At 36.4% G+C, this 24,711-nt stretch overlaps 2 protein-coding genes across 17 annotated transcripts in view; one reads left to right on the plus strand and one right to left on the minus strand.

Moving 5' to 3' along the window:
- The window catches only part of Fhit (fragile histidine triad diadenosine triphosphatase), a 1,878,988-nt gene that overhangs the window by 422,268 nt on the left and 1,432,009 nt on the right, over nt 1-24,711 (minus strand). The gene's annotated exons all lie outside the window — the stretch shown is intronic.
- Nucleotides 19,169-24,711, plus strand: part of LOC116072994 (cytochrome P450 2C40-like) — a 49,168-nt gene continuing 43,625 nt past the window's right edge. The window contains exons 1-3 of one of the 2 annotated variants that reach the window (XM_031344649.1): nt 19,169-19,351; nt 20,573-20,735; nt 20,910-21,059. In XM_031344649.1, coding sequence (XP_031200509.1) covers nt 19,184-19,351; nt 20,573-20,735; nt 20,910-21,059 — 481 coding nt within the window. In that variant the 5' untranslated portion in view covers nt 19,169-19,183. The remainder of the gene's footprint in view (nt 19,352-20,572; nt 20,736-20,909; nt 21,060-24,711) is intronic. The other variant, XM_031344642.1, reaches the window with a different exon arrangement.

Here is a 24,711-nt window from a genome sequence, read left to right on the forward strand (position 1 = left end):
TTCCAGGTTCTGGCTATTATGTTTTTTTTTTTTAACTTTTATTGCATTATGAGAAAAGTTACATGATTTTAATTTATCTGAATGTGTTAACATTTAAAAACATATTTTAATTAAATATAATTGAATCACATTCTTGTTCCCCTTTTGTACTACCGCTCCTACCATAGACCCCCCTTCAATACCTATAATATCTTTTTTGTTGTATTCCTTAAAATTTATAAAATATTATAACAATAAAGATAAGTATTATAAAAGTTGTTTGATATAAAACAACAATCAATTTAACAGTCTTATGTAGATGCTCGTCTACAGCAATAGTGAAAATACATTTTTCTCAATATAAATTTTAAATAACTTCAAACATAATAGCTGTATACTTAGAAATAATACAACACTACTAGTATTTTCTTGAATGAACATTTTTTAGACATTGGGTTTCATTGTAATAAGGCTGTATTTCAATGACCTTTATATCACCAAAGGATTTTACCTCCATTGTAGATAAGCCGAGAGTTGATACTTCTGCTGCACCAAGAAATAAACTGTAGGCTCAATTTTTGGATACAGATTTCATGCTATGGTCAAAGCTATTTGACTTAAGTGAGTGACTTCATTCTCAGCCCACAGAGAAGAGGTTACATTCATTTAAGAAATGGTGTTGGTATTAAGATGGTCTATCCATAAAGTCATTCACAAACATTTCAATGAACAATGGTTCTGCTTGGAAGGTGGCACAGATATTAATTGAGGGTAAGAATTTGGTTCATTAGCTGTGATAATTTGGAAAAGCATTCATCTCAGAGAAAGAGTAACTTATAAAGTCCTCTTCTTCAAACTTGATACAAGACTTACAAATGTCAAGCAAAGCATTCAGTCTCACTTTGTTCTCTTATAAGCCACCTCCCTAGTTAATTGTCTATGTTTCTTTTGAGTAATAAGTATTTTGAAATTTATAAGCTGTTCTGAAAACCATAGTATAGTGTAAAACATGAAATAAACTATACTACAAATAGAGAATCTGAGGTTGGAGAAGCAAGATTTTAAGACCCTTATGTTGTACACAGCCAGACACTGTCACAAACAAACAAGCTGACAGGGTATATAGATTGTACAATGTTGGACCTATTTCTCCAATTATCAAATTAGAGAGATCATTGGATGACAACAAATTTCCAATTCCTCATATTATTGGATTTCAATCGATAGGATATGTTGGTAATATTAATTTTCAAATTAATATATTAAGAAAAAGTAATTGTCACTTCCTGTTGTTTTTGTTGTAAGAGGTGGAATTAGGTTTGTGTGGATTTGTTGAAAGATTACCTTCTTGCTTCATCTAGGGTGTAGTTTTGCTCCTTATGTTGATGCTTTCCATCTATTATGCTTTGTAGGGCTGGATTTATGGAAAGATATTGTGTAAATTTTGTGTTGTCATGGAATATCTTGTTTTCTCCAACTATGGTAATTGAGAGTTTTGCTGGGTATAGTAGTCTGGGTTGGCATTTGTGTTTTTGCAGGGTCTGTATGATATCTGCCCAGGATCTTCTAGCTTTCATAGTCTCTGGTGAGAAATCTGCCATAATTCTCATAGACCTGAACCACATGGCTTTAGGGCAGAATTGTACTAGACCTTCAAAGAAAAGTTCATACCAATACTCCTGAAACTATTCCATAAAATATCAACAAAAGGTACACTACCTAAGACATTGTACAAAATCACAGTTTCTCTGATACCTAATTCACACAAAGACCCAACAAAGAAAGAGATCTTCAGACCAATTTCACTTATAAACATCAATGCAAAAATACTCAAATAAATTCTCGCAAACTGAACCTAATAACTATTCAAACCCATCATTTGCCATGATCAAGGGTGCCTCCTTCCAAGGATGTATGGAACATGTCAATATTTAAAAAATCTACCAATATAAGAAAGCATACAAGCAAACTCCAGAAAAATTCACATGATCATCTCAGTAGATACACAAAAAGACTTTGAGAAAATAGAGTACCCCCTCAGGGGCTTGGGTTTTTTACATCTTATACCTGTGCTCAGAGCAGAACCAGGGCTCTGGCTCCCCACTCACTCCTGAAACACAAAGAGAAAGCTTGACAAACAATACATTCCCTTAGCATTAATATTGTGTGTAAAACTTCTAAAGTATCTTAACATACTTACAAGAGCAAAGTGTCTTCTATGTATACGTTGATGACATTTTGCAATTCTTTCTAATTCTTCAGATTCACCATGTGATCACAGCATCCTGGGCTGTGCTCCCTGCAATGTCATCTGTTCCATAATTTAAGAGAAACATTTTGATTATAAAGATTAGAATTTTTTAACTTGATGAAAGAAACTGAATGAGAATATCAATATCCTGAGCTCCTCCAAGTTGTGTGTGAAGACATGACCCTTTCTTATTGAGAACAAACCTCTCATAAGACATCCTTCTATGTAAATTTGTTGACCCTCTTTTCAAAAATTACACATATATTCATCATATTTCTGGGGAAGAATCTAGAAAGACTCTTCTCTTAAAGGAGAAAGAATAGGTGTGAAAGAGAAAGGTGCCAGAAAACAGTTACTTCAATGGTTTGGTGCATCAGCTAGAATTCTTGTTTACAGTATGTAAGAGGAAGAAATAAGAAGGTGTATGATTTCATTCTATGTGGATCATAAATATCCTCCAAGAGTTGTCTTAAGCTTAACTGGCCTTTCCTGATGTGAATGCTTTCAGCCAACCATTGGAGTGAGCACAGGGTCACCAGTGGAGCAACTAGAGAAGGGATTCAAGGGGCTGAAGGGATTTGTAGCCTCATAGGAGGAACAACAATATGAACCAACCAGTACCTACAGAACTCCCAGGGACTAAACCACCAACCAAAGAGTACACATGGAGAGAATCATGGCTCCAGTTGCATCTGTAGCAGAGGACGGCCTAGTTGGTCATCAAGGGGAGGAGAGGTCCTTGGTCCAGTGAAGGTTTTAGGCCCAAATGTAGGAGAATACCAGGGCCAGGAAACAGTAAAGGGTGGGTTGTTGAGCAGGGGATGGGGAAGGGAATAGGTTTTTTTGGGGGGGAGGGGAAATCAAGAAAGGGGTTAACATATGAAATGAAATAAAGGGAACAACTAATTTAAAAAAAGAGAAAAAATGAAAGGAAAGAAAAATCGAAAATAGAGATGAAGGAAGGAATAAAGGAAGGAAGAAAAGAAGGATGGAAGGAAAGGAGTGAAGGAAGGAAGGAAGGAAGAAAAGAAGGAAGGAAGGAAGGAAAGAAGGAAGGAAGGAAGGATGGATGGAAGGAAAGAAGGAAGGAAGGAAGACCTTACTGGGACTGGCCTCTGGCAGCCCAGTACATTCACATCCTCATAAACCCCCTTGCAAAATCCTTTACTAATCTTTCAAAACTTTAACAACCTTCCTTTTTTAGCACACTCCACCCTATGATCATTGAGGGCATCTTTCACCACCTCAAAGTTGTGCAACACCACAGTGGACTGTGTGCCCTAATACAGAATGAACACAGGGCTTTAAAGACCTAAAAAGAAAAAGGAAGATGTAAATAGTAGTAACAGTAACTTTAATGAGTTAATGTATTTGAGTTATTATATATGGATGGATAAAATATTGTGTTATAAGTAAGGATTTTATTCAGGAAAACTCTCGTTGAAGTCTGTATGTACCATACAATATGGTGATTTTCATCTATGGATGTCCTATATTATGCCAGGCAGCTGACATTGAAGAAAAACATTATCACACTATGACATTTAGCAGAGTTGTTCTTTTGGTCCTATTTCACAAGGAAAATAAAGTAAAAATTGCAAATATTTATTTCAGAGTGTTCTATTGAATCTAAGTAGATTCAAATGGGAAACTCTGCTTATTCATTACTGGATGCTTGGCAAAGCCCACGTGATAACTCCATACTGAAATGAACATCAGTATTCAATGTGTGCTTCATAATAACCTGAGAAATTTGTGAGATAACTAGAGAGCCCTGTGATGAAATGTAGAAATCTTCCATATTAGATACCACAAATGTTTGACTACAATTCTTATCTATTATTACTAATGTACAGTGAGTAGACATACTGGAATCTATACTATTGCGCGTCATCCTTTAGAAAAAAATACATTCCAACTAATCACCATTCTAGGCTCAAATCTTTATATGATGACTGTAGAAATGTTAAGACTGACAATTTGAAATTGAACCAATTTTTAAGCTATTCCTTTCACAATCTATTTCTCTCTGTGTCACCATTCATTAGTAGTCTGTATTTTCTTGTACAGTGTTGAGGCATCCTGAGAGTTCCCTACCCATGCATGCCTTTCTATTGAAGTTGTTCCTATGGGCTATTTTGAAGCAGACACATAAGTGCATACACTTTTTATGGGTAGAGCCCCATGGTATGTCTTTACTTAATAAAGTCTCACTGTGCACATCAGAATAACATCAAACTCACAGTTCTTCTTGTACCTTCTCCAGGTACTAGAAATATATGCACACAAGAACATCTGTATATTTAACTGTATATTTAAAATAGTTCTTGCAAATTAAACATTTAGACTTATGTTCTTACTAGTGAAAGCCTTACAGTTTGACAGTTTATGCTGATACCACCCTAATAAATAAAAATGTATTAGCTATTACTTTTTACACTTGATCTTAGCCAAAAGAAGCAATGCTATATACTTTTAAATAAGAGAATATATTAAGTTGTTACCTAGAGAAAGGTGTTTGTCTCTTACTACTGTGAAGAAAATTCATGGGATCTCCAGGCTATTCTCTTTCTTTTTTCTATTTAAATTGGAGGCAATGTGACAAAATAACTACCAGTGTCTCATAGCTCATAACTTGAACAATTTAGAATTTAATGTGATTATCTTGTAGGTGGAGGTACTCCATCATGGCATGATTACCAAATCATCGGCAACTATTAGAACTTCCTATCATTTTAGAAGTAAGCATGGCTCAGCATAACTGAGCACTGAGAATATGTCAAAGAGCATTTGAGTTAGAGTCTCTTGTTGACTTTGTAGCACCCCTACAGACACCAGACACTCTATCTACGTTATATGCTCTCATTGTTAAGAATCACTGTTGGTGCACTCACAATACTGAAGCCTTTGTCTTGTGTATGCAAAGCATTGGTTCTCTGCAAGTAAAAATATTAGTATAAAACGATCAAAGTGTAGAACTAAGTGGGTGGAGACATCCTTTACAGACACTTGTATGTCAGATATAGTAATGGCTTGTTCAAGTAAAGACTCATTCTGTAAAGATGTTCGTATGCTTATTCTGATTTGACTAAGCAGATACTCATAAACTTCCTCAGTATGGGAAATTGTCTCTTTCATTCTTGCTTACATCACATTGCATTGGTCATCTCTAATTTGGTCAATTCTTACTCTCTCTCTCTCTTTTTTAACATTTCTTCCATGTTGTTTACTGAGGTAAAATTCATCTAACTTGGGGATGAGAAGATAAACTTTGGGTATTCAGGATCTTGATAATATAAGAGGTTGCAGATGGTATACTAGAGCTTAATGCAAAAATATTTGAGCCTTTCATTTTTTCTATATTGTATTATACCAATCTATTTTATCTTTCAATAGTTATTGTCCTTAAGGTAAAATACTAGTCTTAACCAGTGGCAAGTAAACAAAATCTTTCAATAATGTTATCATTGTTCATAGTACATGGATTTCAAAATTGTTAGTTTTTTTTTTACTCCATTGATCTTTAGTGACCCAAATTCTTGAAACACTCAACCCTACAAAACAGTAAACAGTAATGTGTGACTCCCTCAAATTGCTATATAATCCTGCATATCTAAAAACTTCATTTTGGATAAAATATGCTTATACCTTTCTTTAAAAGCAGCTTCATTTTACACCTGGAGAAATAATTTTCCTTTCTCATTTCATATTTTTCCCTATAATGAGGACCTTTACAGATGTTTCTTCTCTTAGAATGTTACCAGTAAATCACTTTCAGAGAAGGACTATCTTTAAAATATTTATTAGCTTTTTAATTGCTGTATACTACATATTGATACTATCTTTGTCTTACCTGGCTCTCATAGATCCACTCTTCATTCTTTACCCACCAATTCTGCATTCTCATTTTTAAAAAAACTATAAAATCAATACCTGCTGCCTGCATATGCATGAGTATGTGGTATTTCATGTAATAGAGAACACATTTTAAGAGAAAACAAAGTCTCCTATTCCTTGCAGCTTTCATTTACTGATATAGGGGACAGACATTGTAATCAACCCCATTCAACACATGCTTGTTGGCATTTTTCATGGCTGGGATGGACCTGCACATGTCTTGTGTTTGCTATCCTGCTGATTGAATTCAGGTATGCTCTTCCACATTTAGTCTGAAAAGAGTATTGCCTTGTAGTTCTCAACCAATTGTGGCACTTAAACTTATAGAAAGAGTTTAAATTAGGTAAGCAAGATAATGTTGAACTTCTTATACACTATAGATTACCAGATAAGAAGCTTGGCATCAGACACAAATTACCTCTATTGACAAGTATTGCCATGGACAGTGGTTTCTTAAGGGGTCCCTTGTTCTGTAGGAGGATGGGTTCTGGCCAGGTGTACACAGGATTCGGCTTTGACAAACAGACTAGACATGAGTGGCGTAAGGTCTGAGTGTATTTCTTTAAAAATTGACATGGGGCTTTTACAATCATTGTAAAAGAGAAATGAAAAATCTGGCAGCTCAGTAATCAGGGTACATCTGAGGCCAACTAAAACACACTGGATCTAAAACATCAGCCATCTCCTCTGGACTGGTATAGCACCCCTGGGCTCCAATCATGTTCGTGCTTCATGGTCCTGGCTAGAGTCCTGGGGGGCTGTGGGTGCACCAGCCAGGAGGGTAGAGGCTCGAATCTCGAATCCTCAATGCTGAATGCTCGAATCTAGAATGTTCAATCTCATGAATCTCGACTGGTACTGCACCCCCCAGGCCCAAGCACTCTGGGCCCGGGGGTGGGGGGACTACGAACTACATGAATCTTAAGTCCTAGTCCACCAAAGTTGGTTCTAATCCGAGTGCGAACAAGTCCAAATGCTGAATGCAGACTGCTGAATCTAGAATGCTAAATGCTCTATGCTGTCTTTCTTTCTGTAAGCTTTAATGCCCTACCCACAATGCTGGAGGCAATTAGTTTGAATAGCTTAACATTCCAAGTCAGGGTTTGACTAGGGTTTGACTTGGAACATTGGTGAAGGTCAGAGAGCAAAATGTCTGAATTATCTTTTACTAGCTGTAAAGAAATGATATCTTGATGAGCTCCTAGCACACAAGTACGAGAGGACATATCTGGGCTACCTCTGAGTTTGGGTTGCCAGGTGACAATGCGGAGGCAGGAGACTGACTTTTCTTGAAGTTTATGCCTCAAATACCGCTGTCACACAAAGTGTGCATGGCAAAGTATGGCCAATGAATGAGGTTCCATATAGCTTTAGATATTACAAGTTGTTCACATTGTTGTAGGTTACTCTTTTAAACATCTTGATAATACTTCATTGTTAAAGGCATCTCATTCTTCAGTCATAGACCATAGATAACTATGCTAGTATATATATCTGACAGCAACAACCAATAAATCATTAAGATCATCTTGTCTACAGTTGCATTTTTAACCACATAAAGCTAATTGTGAAGCATTATGATTGTCAGCATTTATTCATCAAGTATAAAAATGAGTTGACTTCTTTGTGGATATTCTCTTGTCAGTTATATTTCATTTACTAATTTATAATCTTTCAATAATGTCTCAGAGCCTTTGGTCATTATAAGTATTTTATAATTATTTAAATTATTTTATGTAGACATAGTCAACATATAATCATTTCAAAAACTAAAAGGATTTACTGTGTTATTGTCCTTCAGTCATCTCTTATATTTGACACCCATTTTCTTCCTCTATATTCTCAGACCCCTCATCACTCCTCTTTAGACAGGATTTTTATCTAATAGTCCCTGTACTATTCACGGTTCTACATATGAGCAGACTTGTAGAATAAATATTATCATAGAGAGTAAAAGGAGATTTATTAGAATGATTTATAAGATGCAGTCCAGCTGATCCAACAATGGTTGCTTGAGAACAGAAAGACCATGAAATCAGTAATTGGCTAAGAGGCTCAATGTCTCAGCTGCTGTCCATTATATGGTAGAATTTCAAAAAAGTAGGCTCCAATGCCGGTGGAGAAATTGACTATTCTTTTTCAAGTTGAGGTCAAGTAGGTAAGAAGATAAGATTCCTTCCTCTGTGTTTTTATACAGGCTACCAATAAAAGGTATAGCTTATATTAGAGGGGTATGCATTCTTGATCAAGATCTTATTAGAGTTGGTCTTTCTACTCTAAATTAAACAAAACTCCCTTACTAGTGGAGTCTCTATTTTTACATTTTAGTTAATTCCAGATTAAATCAAGTTCACAACTAAGGATAGCTATCTTGACACACAACCAAATCTACATATGCCATGGTTAATTGCCAATTGTACCTAATAACCAGGGCTAGGAAGCAGGAGAGGCTGGGTTAGTGAGCAGTGGGAGGGGTGATGGAACAAGGGATTTTTGGAAGGTAAACCCAGAAAGGAGATATCATTTGAGATGTAAATTTAAAAAAATCTAACTAAAAAAAAAATAACCAGGTCATAATATCACCTCAACATAATAGAATTATTCCATGTACTTTTGAAAATATGTAATTTTTTTATAATATTATAGATGTTAGTGTCCCTTAAGTGACATTTTTATAGTATCACAAACTGAAATATGGTAATCATGGATATTCTCTTAATAGACGTTACATAACCTGATAAAGAAATTGAAAGAAAATAAAAATATTAGTATAAAAATATTCTTAATAAAATAAAATCTAAACATTAACTTCAAATATAATCCTCATTTCTGCGACTTCTCAGGTACACTTAGCTCCTATTTATGACTTCCTTTCTCTTCATTTTGTACTAACTCCATGTCCATGAGCCACTCAGCAGATCTTGCCTTTTATCCTGTAGAAATGATCTCGGAATCCATCCCAAATATGTCTGTATCTTTGACATCCTTCCAGGATTAGACTAATATAATTTCTATTTAACCTTAGTCACAGAATTTGTTACAACCAAGAAATGGCATAAAAGATCACCTTCACTTCAGATATAAAAATTTTTACCTCCCACATGGAGAAGCAATCCAAATTTCCCAAGGAAATATGGCTCAATCACCCCTCCCACCACTGCTATTCATGTCTTTTTCTTTATTTAATTTTTATTAGATATTTTCTTTATTTACATTTCATATTTTATCCCCTTTCTTGGTTTCCTCTCTGGACAAAAAAAACCCTATTACCTTCCCCGTTCCCCTGCTCACCAAACCACCCTCTCCTGCTTCCTGTACCTGGTATTCCCCTACACTAGGACAGAGAACATTCACAGGATCAAGAGTCTCTCCTTCCATTCATGACTGACTAGGCCAACCTCTGTCTCATATGCAGCTAGAGCCATGAGTCCTACCATGTGTATTCTTTGGTTGGTGGTTTAGTCCCTGGGAACTCTGAGGATACTAGTTAGTCCATACTGCTGTTCCTCCTAGGCTATTTATTTCTTAGCTTTTAGGTTAAAGGACCTCTGAAGCCCCAAGGGGACAATGGGAAGTCTTAGCTTCCAGGTCAGTGGAATGGCTCTGGTAGGTAGTGCTTGGCAATCTGTAGCCAAATATAGGCCATCACTTAAAGCTGAAAGAACAAGAAGCAAAAATTTTCCAAGTGTGTCAATTATTCCTACTTCTACCTCTTTATTCCTAGACCCATGGATGATGGGAAACACAACATATTTATAAAATACAAATTCTCATATGTACTCTACCTTATCAATGAAGGCATTTGAGGAATTTTTATTTATCTAAAAGTTAACACAAGTGATTGTGTCTCCTATAAATGTCAGCATGTCTACCAATAAAATCTCATGAAAATATCTGCCCAAAAATACACTAGAGAAATACTACTAACAGAAAGGCTTGCATGGGTAAGAAAAGCACCATAGACCTCAATCCTGCAAAAAGGGGTGCATACTTATAATCAATATTATACACATTTATCAGATTACATTTATATCTTTACAAATACATGAATATATATTTAAATGATATAATATACTGTGTATATATAAATAGTATGTATTTTACATATATATGTATTTATATATATGTGTGTATATATACATATATTACAATTATAAGAGGCAAAAAGATCATGGATTAGAAAGAGAATAATGAAATGCAAATACTAGAGATCTTGGAAAAAATATGAGGAAATTGACATAATTTTAGTAAAATGTCATGTAGAAATATATTTTTCTATTGCTTTTTTACTTTTTTTTTACTTTTTTTAACATTTCAAATACTGAACCATTCTCCATCTCCCCTATAAAAACCTCTTATCCCATCCCCTCTCCACCTACCGATCCACTATTTTTTTACACATCTAGCATCCTCCTACACTGGGACAACAAGCCTCTAAAGGAACATGGACCTCCCCTCAGAATGATGCCAGATAAGGCAATCCTCTGCTACATATGTAGCTGGAGCCATGGACTAATCCTTGTATACTCTTTGGTTGTTGGTTTAGTCCGTGTGAACTCTGGGTGGTCTGGTTAGTTAATATTATTGATCTTCCTATAGGGTTGCAAACCCATTTATCTCCTACAGTTCTTCCCCTAACTCTTCCATTTGGGTCCTGGGGCTCAGTCCATTGCTTGTTTGTGAATATCTGCACCTGTCTTAGTTAGATGATGGCAGAGCCTCTCACAAGACAGCCAAAATAGGCTCCTGTTTGCTAGCACTGTCCTTGGCATCAGCAATCGAGTTGGTGTTTGATGTCTGTAGATGGGATGGATCCCAAGGTGGGGCCATCTATGTATGGCCTTTCCTTTAGTCTGCTCCAATTTTTGTCCCTGTGTTTTCTTGAGAGGGGAAGTGGATGGATGAGAAAATACCATTCTTAGTGAGGTAAACCTGACTCGAAAGGACACACATGGTATGTAGTAACTGATAGTTGGACATTAGCCCAACAGCTCAGAATGTCTATGATCCAACTCATAGACTATATTTAGCTTAACAAGAGGGTAGTGTGGATGCTTCAATCATACTTGGAAGGGGAAACAAAATAACCACAGGTGGTAAAGGAAGGGAAGTAGAGATGAGGACGAGGAGAAAGTCAGAGAATAAATAGAAATATGCAGCAGTAAGGGTGTAGAATAGTAGAACAACAAGAAAGTCCCAGATGCCAGGGAAGAAAAAGTTTCCCAGCATCTGCAAGGATGACATTAGCCAAAATACCCGAAGGAGATAGAACCTATAGAGACCACCTCCAATTAGCATGGCCTCCAATTATTAGGTAGAATTCCCCAACCATTTCAAAATTTTTAACCGAAAATAAGTGAGTTTTTAAAAAATTAAATATTATTTAATCATCTATCATGATTTAAAGGGTTGTATTTACCAGTATTGTTCTCTTTCATTTTAAGTGGTTGATTTCAGCTCTATTTTCTGCTGTCTACTTCTCTTGGTGGTATTTGTTTCTCTCTGCTCTAAAGCTTTCATGTTTGCTGTTAATTTGCTTGTATGAGAGCTCTCTAATTTCTTTATGAAGGCACTTAGTTCTATGAATTTTCTTCTTAGCACTGTTTTGGTTGTGTCCCATAACTTTTGGGTATAATATGTCTTCATTTTCATTAAACTCTATGAAGTCTTTAAATTCATTCTTAATTTCTTCCCTGACCAAGTTGTCATTGAGAAGGGCACTTTTCAATTTTAATGACCATTGTTTTTAAGTCTATCCTTAGTCAGTGATAATTGAATAGAATGCATGGTATTATTCCAATATTCTTATAACTGTTGAGTCTTGAAGTTCAGATCTCTCCAATAATTTTAACTTGAAGCAGTCTTGTACTTTGTCAAAGTTTTTTAGACTCTGGTGATATAATTATGTGGTGTTTTTTTCCTTTGAGTTTATTTTTATAGTGGATTATATTGATGGATTTCTGTATATTGAACCATCTCTGCATCCATGGTATGAAGCCTATTGCATCATGGTGAATAATTGTTTTGCTTTATCCTTGGATCCAGTTTTCAAGAATTTTATTGAAAGCCGAGCAGTGGTGGTAAATACCTTTAATCATAGTACTTGTGGGCAGAGGCAGGCAGATTTCTGAGGTCAAGGCCAGCCTGGTCTACTGAGTAATTTCCAGGACAGCCAGGGCTATACAGAGAAACCCTGTCTCAATATACAATACATACCTATGAAGCAGAGATTGAAGGAAGGGCACTCCAGCCTGATATAGCTTCATCCTGAGAGTTTCTGACAGTATCCTACTAATACAGAAGTAGAGGCTCACAGCCATCTATTGAATTGAGTACAGGGTCCCCAATGAACGCGTTAAAGAAAGGACTGAGGGAGCTGAAGGGTTTGCAGACTCTTAGGACAAACAACAATGTGAACTAACTAGTACCCTCAGAACTCCCAGGGACTAAACCACCAACTAAGGAGTACACATTGTGGGACTGATGGCTCTGGCAGCATGTGTAAAGTAGAGTATGGCCAAGTGAGTCATCAACAGGAGGAGAGGCCCTTGGCCCTGTGAAGGTTCTGTACCCCAGTGTAGGGGAATGCCAGGGCCTGTAAGCGGGAGAGGGTGGGTTGTCGAGCAGGAGGAGCAGGTGAGGGAGACTGACCTGCAGTCTCTCTCTGTGGGTATTCACGAACTGGGGTAATTAAGTTCCTGTGGAAATAAGCGGGTGAGGGTGGAGACAAAGAACATGACACCAAGTAGCTTTTTCAAGGTGTGTCTTTACTAAAAGAAACGAGATATATATAGCTCAGGCAGAATTGAAACTAAAACACTTCTTGGCTTTTAGCATAGGCCTGAGAACAGGGAAATAGCATTCCAGTCTGTTTACAAAACACCCTTCAGACAAAAGCTCTAGGCAGGAAGGCGGATTTTCAATGGTTTCAGTTCCTTTGAAGTCTCGGCTACCAGGTCTGCATTTGATCTCCAGTGTCACCACCGGTGATTCACGCTGCATGCATGTGGTAGAATTCTGGACCTGTCACGTGGGGCAGAGTGGCAGGACACCACATTTCACCCTATTTCGTTAATAATCGATGCAGGGAAATGTGAAAGATCTCGACAGGAATACATGGGCAACATAGTGGTGTGTAATGCACTTTCTGACTCCGTCCCCTCAGGCACTTTTGCACAGTGGGAAAATCAGGCCATGAAACATCTGTAACCCAGATGGCCTTTGACCATGTGCCAGCCTAGGGCAACATCCCAGCCAGAAAAGGGTCATCTAGATGCACCATCCTCCATGCAAAATGCCAAGGCTCGTCCGCAAAACTCGGGGTCCGAAAGCTGATCGTGATCTCCGAAACTGGCTGACATAACTCTGTCAGTCAGGTGCTGGATCCAGTAGGGCGGGGCGAAGTGCAGCTGGGAGCCAGGGCTCCGAGTCGGTTGCCAGGAGATGGTCTGTTGCCAGGAGATGGTCTGGTTGCCAGGAGAATGTAAATCAGTTCTTTGAAGCCTCTGGAAATTGAATTAACCTTTGAAAGGCTGGAAGCTAAGTGAGAGCCAGGCATTTTGGGAGTCGCCTGCTCCAGCAAACATTGAAAAGATATGGAAACCTTGCTCAGGGGGAGCTTTTCTGCTTTAATCGAGATAAGCAGATTTTTTCTTGAAAAGCTGGTAATTTAGTAGGATCCAGGCACTTCGGGATGTCACCTGATCCAGTTGAACCTTGAAATGATCACGAAACTTTGCTCAGGGTGAGCTTTTCTGCTTTAATCGGGATAAGCAGATTTTTAGCAGATTTCCAAAGCAAACGAACAAAACACGTTCAAAACTGGCAGAGTAAAAGCCTAACAAGGGCAAAACTGGCAGGGAAGTGCCTATCTTAAGTCATCAACCTTTTTGAATCAATCTGTTGTACCAATCTTTCTGGGAGCCAGCACACTTCCCCCTCGGTTTGGGAAAACACGCAGACAGAACCTCTGCCCCAAACCAAAACTGGGTCCGGACCAAGCCACATATTAGTGAGTGGATCTTTCCACCACACCATAGCATGGAAATTTATTGATTCAGGATGCCAATGTTGGTCCACTGCTGAATGATTATTAATATCGATCTGCAGAAAGTTCAAAATGAAAAGGACAATCGCAAGATGAGCTTTGGGGGACCTCTGAGGAAAAAGGCTTCCTCCCTTGGTCTTAAAAAGCCAGTTTTTGATCTTATGATGAGTGCGTTCAACAATACCTTGACCCATAGGATTATATGGAACGCCGGTCTTGTGAACAATGCCAAAATCTTTGCAAAAGGAAGAAAAATTCCTTCCAGTGTAAGAGGGCCCGTTGTCCGTCTAATGGTTCTGGGCAGTCCCGTAGCACTGAAAGCTAGTATACAATGATCAATAACATTTCTAGAGGCTTCTACTGTTTGCAGGGAAGCAAAAATAAATCCTGAGCAGGTATCAATGCAGACATGCAAATATTTAAGCTTTCCAAATTCTGTATAATGTGTTATATCCATTTGCCAGATGCTATTAGGTACCAGCCCTCTGGGGCAGAGCAGCAGGACACCACAAGCATGGAGGGAACAGGGGTTTGTTCTTGTTACTGTTTCTTGTATTGTTTTTTTGTTTTTTTGTTTTTGTTTTTGTTTTTGGAGGGGAAACTAAGAAAGGAGAAATCATATGTAAATACATAAAATGACATGTAAATAAAGAAAATATCTAATAAAAAACAAAATATATAAAGAGTTTAAACACCAACAAACTATAAGGCCCAATTAAAAATGGAGCACAGAGCTATACAGGGAATTCTCAACAGAGGAATCTCTAATAGACAAGAAGCACTTAAGGAAATGTTCAACTTTCTTAGTCATCAAGGAAACGCAAGTCAAAATGACTCTGAGATTCCATCTTACTCCCATTAGAATAGTTAAGATAAAAAACCAAACCAAACCAAACCAAACCAAACTAAACAAAGCCCTCAAGTGACAGCACATGTTGGAGAAGATATGAAAAAAATGTGAAGACTCCTCCATTTCTCTTAGAAGTGAAAACTAGAACAACCACTTCAGAAATGAATTCGGCAGTTTCTCAGAAAATTGGGAATAATTTATACACCACAATCCTGCTAAACCTCTCCTGAGAATATACCAAATGATGCCCTACTGTAAAACAAGGACACTTGCTCAGTTATTTTCATAGTAGCTTTATTTTTATACCCATAAACTGGAAACAATCTAGGAGTACATCGACTTAAGAATGATAAGGAAAAATTGGTACATGAAAATAATGGAATACTATTCAGCTATTAAAAACAAGGATATCATGAAAATTTGAGGCAAGTGGATATAGCTAGAAAATATAGTCTTGAGTGAAGTAACCTAGACCCAGGAAAAACACATGTTATATAAACTCACCTGTGATATAGACATTAGTGACTCAAAAATTGTCATTTATTTTCTTCTGTTCAGTTATGCTGAGATCACCTCATTTCTGAAATGATGATAAGTGGAGAATCCTAATAGTTTTAGAGTGGAAGTATCAGCAACTACAAGGTAATCACATTGAATTCTAAGTTCTTCCAGCAATGAGTTGTTAAACACATGTAGTCCTTCTTATACAGTAATGACAATGTAAAGGATAATGAACAAAGGAAGGAAGGAAGGAAGGAAGGAAGGAAGGAAGGAAGAATGAGAGAGAGAAAGTGAAAGAAATAAGAAAGAAAGAAAGAAAGAAAGAAAGAAAGAAAGAAAGAAAGAAAGAAGAAAAAGGAAAGAAAGAAAGGAAGGAAGGAAGGAAGAGAGGGAGAAAGAAAGAAAGAAAGAAAGAAAGAAAGAAAGAAAGAAGGAAGGAAAGAAAGAAGCAAAGATAAACCTAAGTCTTTCATTGAATTTCACAGTGGCAAAAGCCATATAGCTTTTCCTAGGGATCAAATTAATTGGTTTTCTTATTAAAATGTGTGTTACTAATGTGAGGTATATTTGTCTTTTGTCTTAGTTGTGTTGTTCAAAGCATGTATGAGAGTTCTACTGCATTTATAATTAAAGCATATGTCCATATGTTCAAATTAGCAAGAACCAATTTAAATACACAGTTAAATATGCATATGGTCTTTTGTCCATGTATTTCTGACTTTTGAAGGAAACGATAGGAGAAATGTGAGTTTAAGCCAGTCTGAGGTCCAAAGTGAGACTTTGCTAAATAAGCATGTATCATGACAAACACAAAAATTCATATAATACAAACTCCTTCCTGGACTCTACATTACAAATTTATAGTTTTAAGGAATTTTTATTTATCTAAAACATAAGTGCTTGTATCTCTTAACAATGTCAGCAAGTCTATCCATAAAATCTTATGAAAATGTTGGTCAAAAATAACCTAGTGCAATAACACTAACAGAAAGACTTGCATGGGTATGAAAAGCTCCATAGCCCTAAATTCTACAAAAGAAATACATATTCATAATCAACATTAAGTAGCCTTAGGAGATAGCATTTATGTCTTTAATATATATGTATATATACATATATATATATATTTAAATATATATATGGAATCTACATATATACTCTTTATATACATATGTCATCAATATGTGTTTTGTATACACAGAAGCACATATCTCTATCTCTAATCTATCTATCTGAACTGTTAGAGAAATAACCTTGCACAAAACTCAAGTCCAAGTGGATCAAGGACCTCAACATAAAACTAGATACAATGAATCTAATAGAAGAGAAAATGGGAAAGAGCCTTGAACTCACTGGCATAGGGAAAAATTTCCTAAACAGAATGCTCTAAGAACAAGACTGATAAATGGGGCCCTTCTGTAAGTCAAAGGGAAAGGTCAATAAGACAAAACAGCCACTTAAAGATTGGGGAAAAATCTTCACTAACCCTACATCCAATAGAGGGCTAATATCCAAAATATAAAGAATGCAAGAAGTTAATCAAAAACTAAACAACCTAATCAAAAATGGAGTATAGAACTAAGCTGAGATTTCCCAACTGAGGAATATAAAATTGCTGAGAAACACCTAAAGAGAGTTCAAAGTCCTTACTGATCAGAGAAATGGAAATCAAAACCCCCCTGATATTCCACCTTACACCAAACACAATGGATAAGATGAAAACCAACACATGTTAGAGAGGATGTACAGAAAGAGGAATACTCCTCGATTGCTGGTGGGATTACAAACTGTTACAACTGTGGAAGACAATCTGGTGGTTCCTCAGAAAATTGGAAATAGATCTCCCTGAAGACCCAGCTATACTACTCTTGAGAACATATAAAAAAGATGTCCCTCCATGCCACAGAGACATTGTTCCACTATGTTCATAGTGGCTTTATTTGTGATATCCAGAAGCTTGAAACAACCCAGATGTCCCACAACAAAAGAAAGGATACAGAAAATGTGGTTAATTTACACAATGGAATACGACTCAGCTATTAAGAACTAAAATATCATGAGTTTTATAGGCAAATTAGTGGAATCTAGAAAATATAATCCTGAGTGAGGAAACTCACATGCAAAAAGATATGCATGACATTTAGTGATAGTGAGTTAACAAGTGGATGCTGGCCAAAAAAAGTACAGATTACTCAAGATATAGTCCACAGAACTCACAAAGTTCATAAAGCTGATGTGCCCATTGGGGATGCCTCAGTCCCATTTGGGAGGCAGAAGAAAGCAATCACAACTTGGGAGGGATCTGGGAGGGAAAGTGGCAGAGGGTGGAGTAAGTGGGGGGACAGAAGGAACCTGGTCTGGTATCAGGTGAGAAAAATGGACTGAAGCCATGAGGACCAGCAGAAAGAATTGAATAGGCAACCTTGTGAGATAGAAGGTTGGAGGGGACCCTTAAGAATGTACCAGAGATCTGCGAGGTGAGAGTCTCTCAGGACTCAAAGGGAAGGGACCTTAGATGAAATGGCTGACAGTAGGAAGAGGGATACATAGAGCCTACCTCCTGCAGGAAGGCTGGGCATCAAGTGAAGGAGAAGGGGGGCATCCCAGAGTCACAACTCTGACCCATAATTGTGCCTGTCTGAAAGAATTATAGGGATAGAAATGGAAAGGAGCCTGAGGAAAAGAAGGTCCAGCCACAGCCCAAAGTGGGATCCAGTTCAAGGGAGGCCCCAAAGCCTCACACTATTGCTGAGGCTATGAAGTACCCACAAAAGGGACCAATCATGACTACCCTCTGAAAGACCCAATAAGCAGTTGAACGTATCAGATGCAGATATTTGCACCCAATCAATGGACAGGAGTAGCTGACCCCTGCTGACCCCTGCATTAGGGAAGGATGAAAGAAACTGAGAAAGGTGATTCTGTGGGAGAACCAGTAGTCCCAATTAATCTGGACCTCTGAGATCTCTCAAAAATTGGATCACCAACCAGACAGCATACACCAGCTGATAAGAAGCTCCCAACACACATACAGTAGAGGACTTCTTGGTCTGTGTTCATTAAGAAATAATGCACCTAACCCTCAAGAGACTGGAGGACCCAGGGAGTTTAGAGATCAGGTAGGGTGCAGGGGTGGGGACATTCACATGGAGACAGGGGTTAGGGAGGAGGTATGGGATGTGGAACAGCCAGAGGGTAGATGGGGAGGTGATAAAATATGAAATGTAAATTAATTAATTAATTAATTAAAAACATAAAAGAAAATCCTTTGGTTAGAAAGTGAATAAGAAAATGTATATATTGCTTCTTTTGGATAAGGAAGGAAAGAAGAAAATAACATAATTTTAGTACAATCTCATAAATAATTAACTTTTATAAATTAATTTAAGTGTACTTCAAGTTTTGAGTGATTATTATTTTCAGAATTACATGTCACAACTCAATAAAATTAAGCTCAAATCTCTTACAGAAGCTCTATAAAATTGAAAATATTAAAAATGCTTGTTTTGTCTTGTTGAGACAAATTCCACTTGGAAGACAGTTAAACAGTAACTTGTTGATTGTACAAAGATGCCCAAACAGAAAATATTGATTCTGCATGGGCATTATAAAATGTCTGGAGTGCCTGATCATACCTGTGTCAGTAAGAAGAGTCTCCATGGATCCGTTTGTGGTCGTGGTTCTTAGTCTGTCCTTTCTGCTTCTCCTCTCACTGTGGAGACAGAGCTCTGGAAGACGGAATCTCCCTCCTGGCCCCACTCCTCTCCCAATTATTGGCAATTTCCACCTGATAGATATGAAGAACACCCGCCAATCCTTTAGTAATGTAAGTATGCCTGTACTCTTTAGGTACATTTCAAAGGTAGATAGAAGTCAGGCTGCTTTCCTGAAATTCCATGAGTAGAGAAAATGATGTAGACATGAATATAATGTCAAAAACTGAAAAGTTCTATGTTTTCTCTGACTTTTACCTCTAACCTGAACTGCAGGTAATTATATATAGTATTTTTTTTACAAATGCAGGTAATTATATACTACTTTAAGATTTATTTATTTATTATATGTCAGTACACTGTAGCTGTCTGCAGATGTACTAGAAAAGGGCATCAGATCTCATTACGGGGGGTTGTGAGCCACCATGTGGTTGCTGGGATTTGAACTCATGACCTTCTGAAGAGCAGTCGGTACTCTTCCCTGCTGAGCTATCTCACCAGCCCTATATACTATTTAAAGAAAACATTTGCTATTATTTTGACTGAATGTGAAGAGTAAGAAATAGTTCATAAAATGAATCAGAATTTGAGACATGTATTGCTCTTGTATCTGACATTAATTTTGTACTCTGAAGAATTTACTGGTGTCTGATTTGAAGTAAATACAATGTGCATGAGCTCATACATGGAATAAAATCCATAAATAGCATGTTAGCATCTGTGGTATTTTCCCAATCACCATTATTCCATTCATAGCCTGTGACTTGGGCCTAGAATGCTGATTAGTGAGAATCGGATTTTTAATGATGCTTCATGCTATGGCACACTTTGTATGATACCCACTCTATGTACTTTTGTAACAATTGATAAGAATGGAAATCAAACATATGTGGTAATCTAAGTTTCTGGTTTTCTAGTCTTTATCACGGGGCTTTCTTAGTTTTAACAATAAGTATTCCCAGCTGGATCTGCAGCACTCTTCTGATGATTGAAATATATTTCAGTATGAAGTTATCATGAAAGTGATGCTCAAGTATCCAATAATGAATAAGCAGTGTGTCAAATTTGAGTGTACTTATTTGCAAAAGAATTCAGGAAATAAATGTGACAAATCTTTGGTTTTAGTGTGTCAACAGGCTGAAAGGTTTTCTGGCACACTGTAGGCCATGAGTATATGATAATCATCATAAGATAAATAATTATACAGACTTTAAAGTATGTTTTTCTGAATAAAATTATTATAACCCAATATGATCATCAAACTAAATAGATTTACTCTATGGAAAATACAATGACATTTTTAATTAATATTTATGTTTTTTATTTCTTTCCAGTTTTCTAAAACCTATGGCCCGGTGTACACTCTGTATTTTGGCTCACAGCCTACTGTGGTATTATATGGTTATGAGGCACTGAAAGAAGCCCTCATTGACCATGGAGAAGAGTTCTCTGGAAGAGGAAGTTTCCCGATGCTTGAAAAGGTTTTTAAAGGAAAGGGTAAGTGTGTCTGTGTATGTTATTATGTGTATACTGGGCAGTTTCCAGAGCGAGCTGAAAGCTGGAGAGTGGAAGTCATACTTGCTTTTCAGGCATAAGATTTGGACTCTATGGCTGCCATCTGTCAGCTTTTTCTGTGTCTGGAATTTCCAGTGTCTGTTCACATTTCTCCAGGCATTGCTTTTAGCAATGGAAATGTATGGAAGGCCAAAAGGCTCTTCACAGTCAATACCCTGAGGAATTTGGGCATGGGAAGAAGGACCATTGAGGAAAAAGTGCAAGAGGAAGCACAGTGGCTCGTGAAGGAACTGAAGAAAACAAATGGTAAGTGCAGGTCAGATTCTACTTTTATATCTTGGTCTATGCATGGCTGTGTATGAGGCAGGTTGTTCCTATCTTATACCAAGATTTTTTCCTAATGAGATGTCTTGAGTTTAGGTCACATGTCAACTTTTAGTACATTGTGCAGCCATGAATTCTCCTAAGTACAATGTCATTTGCTCTTTGCATACCAGCATGACAGGATGATTATCAATGATAATCGTTACCATGTAAAAGGAGCATAGACCATGTAGCATTGGTTTCTCTCTCTCTCTCTCTCTCTCTCTCTCTCTCTCTCTCTCTCTCTCTCTCTCTCTCTCTGTTTCTCTCCCTCTCTCTTTCTTGATTCTCTCTCTTTGTTTTATTTCCTTCCTCCTCCTTTCCTTCCTTCCTAACATTTCTTCCTTCCTTTCTTTCTTTCTTTCTTTCTTTCTTTCTTTCTTTCTTTCTTTCTTTCTTTCTTTCTCTCGCTCTTCCTTCCTTCCTTCCTTCCTTTCTTTCTTTCTTTCTTTCTTTCTCTCTTTCTTTCTTCCTCTCTCTCTCTTTCTTTCCTTCTCTCTTTTTCCTTCAGAGCAATGAAAAACACTTCTTCATTCAAGTTTCTAATTGTCCCTCTAGAGTCTCGTTTGTAGATTTCAGTAGAAATGTTGTGATGGATTATTTTACTTATTCAGATGATTGTAAAAGATTTTTATCAATTATTTTATCTCTGATTTTAGCAAGATTTCAGCATGTTATCATCATTCCTTCTTATATAGCATTTAATATTTTTATTTATAACCTTTACTAAAACATACTACGACACAAATAGTCAAAATTTATGCACATATTAAACCTAGTAAAATGATTCCATTAAAAAAACTCAAAACAATTTCATTGACTCTAGTATTTTTCTTTGGATCTTCAGATATGGAATTCCTATTCACCTTTACAGGTTTTTAGTATCAGAAAGTTGATGACTCTTACTTTGCTAGCATGCTGGATGCTACTCACCAAGTGATTTCAAATAAAAAATATTATATTGTTTGTTTAAATTTCTATGTAAATAGATTTTAACACTTTTCACCCAAATACAATGAAATACAATCAGATTTTCCATGTTAATGACATGCACACAACAAGAAGTAATCAAAAAGTACTTCGGTTCAACCTCATTCCTTAAAAGAAAGTTATATCTTAGTATAGTGTAAGGTGTTAAACCCTGGTATAACATCAGTAATCTTAAGGATAACACATGGTTAAATATCCACCTTTGATAGCTCATATGACCTTTGTATGAGGGTACAGGATTTAAAATCACATTCGACACAACATCACAATTTTGACTCATCTATAGCAATAGTGAAAATACATTTGTCTCAATATAAATTTTAAATAACTCCAAATATATTAACTGTATACTTAAAAATAATACATCACTACTAGTATTTTCTTTAATGAACATGAATATATAAAGTCTTTTTTTGTTTGTTTTGTATTTAGTAGAGTTTAAAATCTTGGCTCTTGCTGTGGTACAAGCCCAAAATAAGAACAGGTTACATTCATTTAAGAAATGGTGTAGGTATTAATATGGTCTATCCATAAAGTCATTCACCAACTGTTTCAATTAAAAATGTTTCTGCTTGGAGGATGGCACAGACATTGGGTGAGGGTAAGAATTTGGTTCATTATATGTGATAATTTGGAAAAGCATTCATCTCAGAGAAAGAGTAATTTATAAAGTTCTCTTCTTCAAACTTGATACAAGAGTTACAAATGTCAAGCAAAGCATTCAGTCTCACTTTGTTGTTCTCTTACAAGCCACCTCCCTAATTAAACGTCTATGTTTCTTTTGGGTATATAAATACTTTTGAAATATATAAACTGTTCTGAAAACCATACTATAGTGTAAAAACATGAAAGAAACAATACTAGTAATAGAGAGGCTGAGATAGGAGAAGCAAGATTTCAAGACCCTTATGTTGTACACAGCCAGACACCGTCACAAACAAACAAGCTGACAGTGTATATAGACTGTACAATGTTGGACCTATTTCTCCAATTACCAAATTAGAGAGACCATTGGATGACAATCAACTAATTTCTAATTCCTCATATTTTTTTATTTCAATCAATTAGGATATGATCACAACAATTTCAATACTGAAACTAATATAAACAATCATGCTCTCATAGATTGTTATTGTTTTGCTTCTGGTATAAAACAACTAAGTTGGTGTTGGGTTCAACTGGCTTATAGGTTACAGACATCATTGAGGGATCAAATGCAGGACCTCAAAGAAAGAATCTGGAAGCATTAACTGCAACAGAAAACATGAAGAATAGCTGCTCGGTGACCTATTCCACTTGTCTTTTTAACTTTTTTTTTTACTGTCCAGAATCACATGCCTAAGATTCACATTGCCTACATTTGGTTTAGCTAATGTCCCTATCATCAGCAATGAAGGAAGAGAACAGAGAGACATAACATCAGAATAGTTACCTGGAGCAATTACTTAGCTGAGGTTCTTTTTTTTTTTGAGTTGACTGCAGTTTGTATCAGCTTGATTATAACTACTTGACAAACACTGATTTTTTTATTTTCTTTGCCTGTTAAATAAATCACATGACCAAATCACCAATATAATGCACACATTTTAAACATATGTGTAATGTAATACCTTGACACTTACTTGATGTAAAATATCCACATATTTATGTTTTGCTTAAATTTATTAAATGTGAAGTCTGGCCATGATGAATATTTCTTTCTTTTTTTCACTAGATATTTTATTTATTTACATTTCAAATGTTATTCCCTTTCCCGGTTTCCTCTCTGAAACCCCCTATTTCATTCCCCTTCCCTCTGCTTCTGTGAGGATGCTACCTTACCATAAAATTGAACATTTACTTTCTTTTCAGTAAATGTTAATTGTTGAAATTGTACTGGATGCTGGGTCGAGATCATGAAGGTATATTTGTAATTGTAGGTTATCTATTTTGGCTTGCTTTTCATTATAGTATTTTTCTCCTCTAATTTCTCCCATTATTCATAGTTACCACACAAATTTGCTTTTATTATACTTTCAAAATGGATATTACAATAACATATGTATTTCATAGATAGTAAAATTAATTCTTTCAAAGATGAAAGTGCAAAAATAATGGGGTTATTTGTTTCATACTAGTGTTTGCTTCACCTCTTATGGACCTTATAAATAAAGGCTCTAACATCATTTATTCACATAAGTGGATCATGTCATATTTACATATCATAAATTCTGTACATTCACTCAAAAATCAAAAGATAAAGATAAAGGAAACTAATGACATGTGACACCTGTACAAAAACATAAAAAATAAAGAAAAGGGAAATGATTCTGCCATTCTTGAAGGAGATATAAGATGTAGCCCTTTAAGGGACACAAGTCTATATCAAGTGTTCAGAAAAGGTATCTAAGAAATGTGCCATAAAATGTGTCAAAGAGATTCATGTTAAATTTGAATTTTCTATAAAATGTTTGGTTTATGTAAAGGAACAAGTTTATAGTAGTGAGAAATTGATTGTGAAAATATTTAAGCAGTATACTCTAAGGCTGTCAGTGTAGTGAAGGGCCTGGTGGCTTGCTGCTGGAGACTGTGTTGGGGCCTGTGTTGGGGAGTGGTAATCAAAAAG

Source organism: Mastomys coucha, unplaced genomic scaffold, assembly GCF_008632895.1.
Source record: "Mastomys coucha isolate ucsf_1 unplaced genomic scaffold, UCSF_Mcou_1 pScaffold10, whole genome shotgun sequence".
Classification (NCBI taxonomy): Eukaryota; Metazoa; Chordata; class Mammalia; order Rodentia; family Muridae; genus Mastomys; species Mastomys coucha.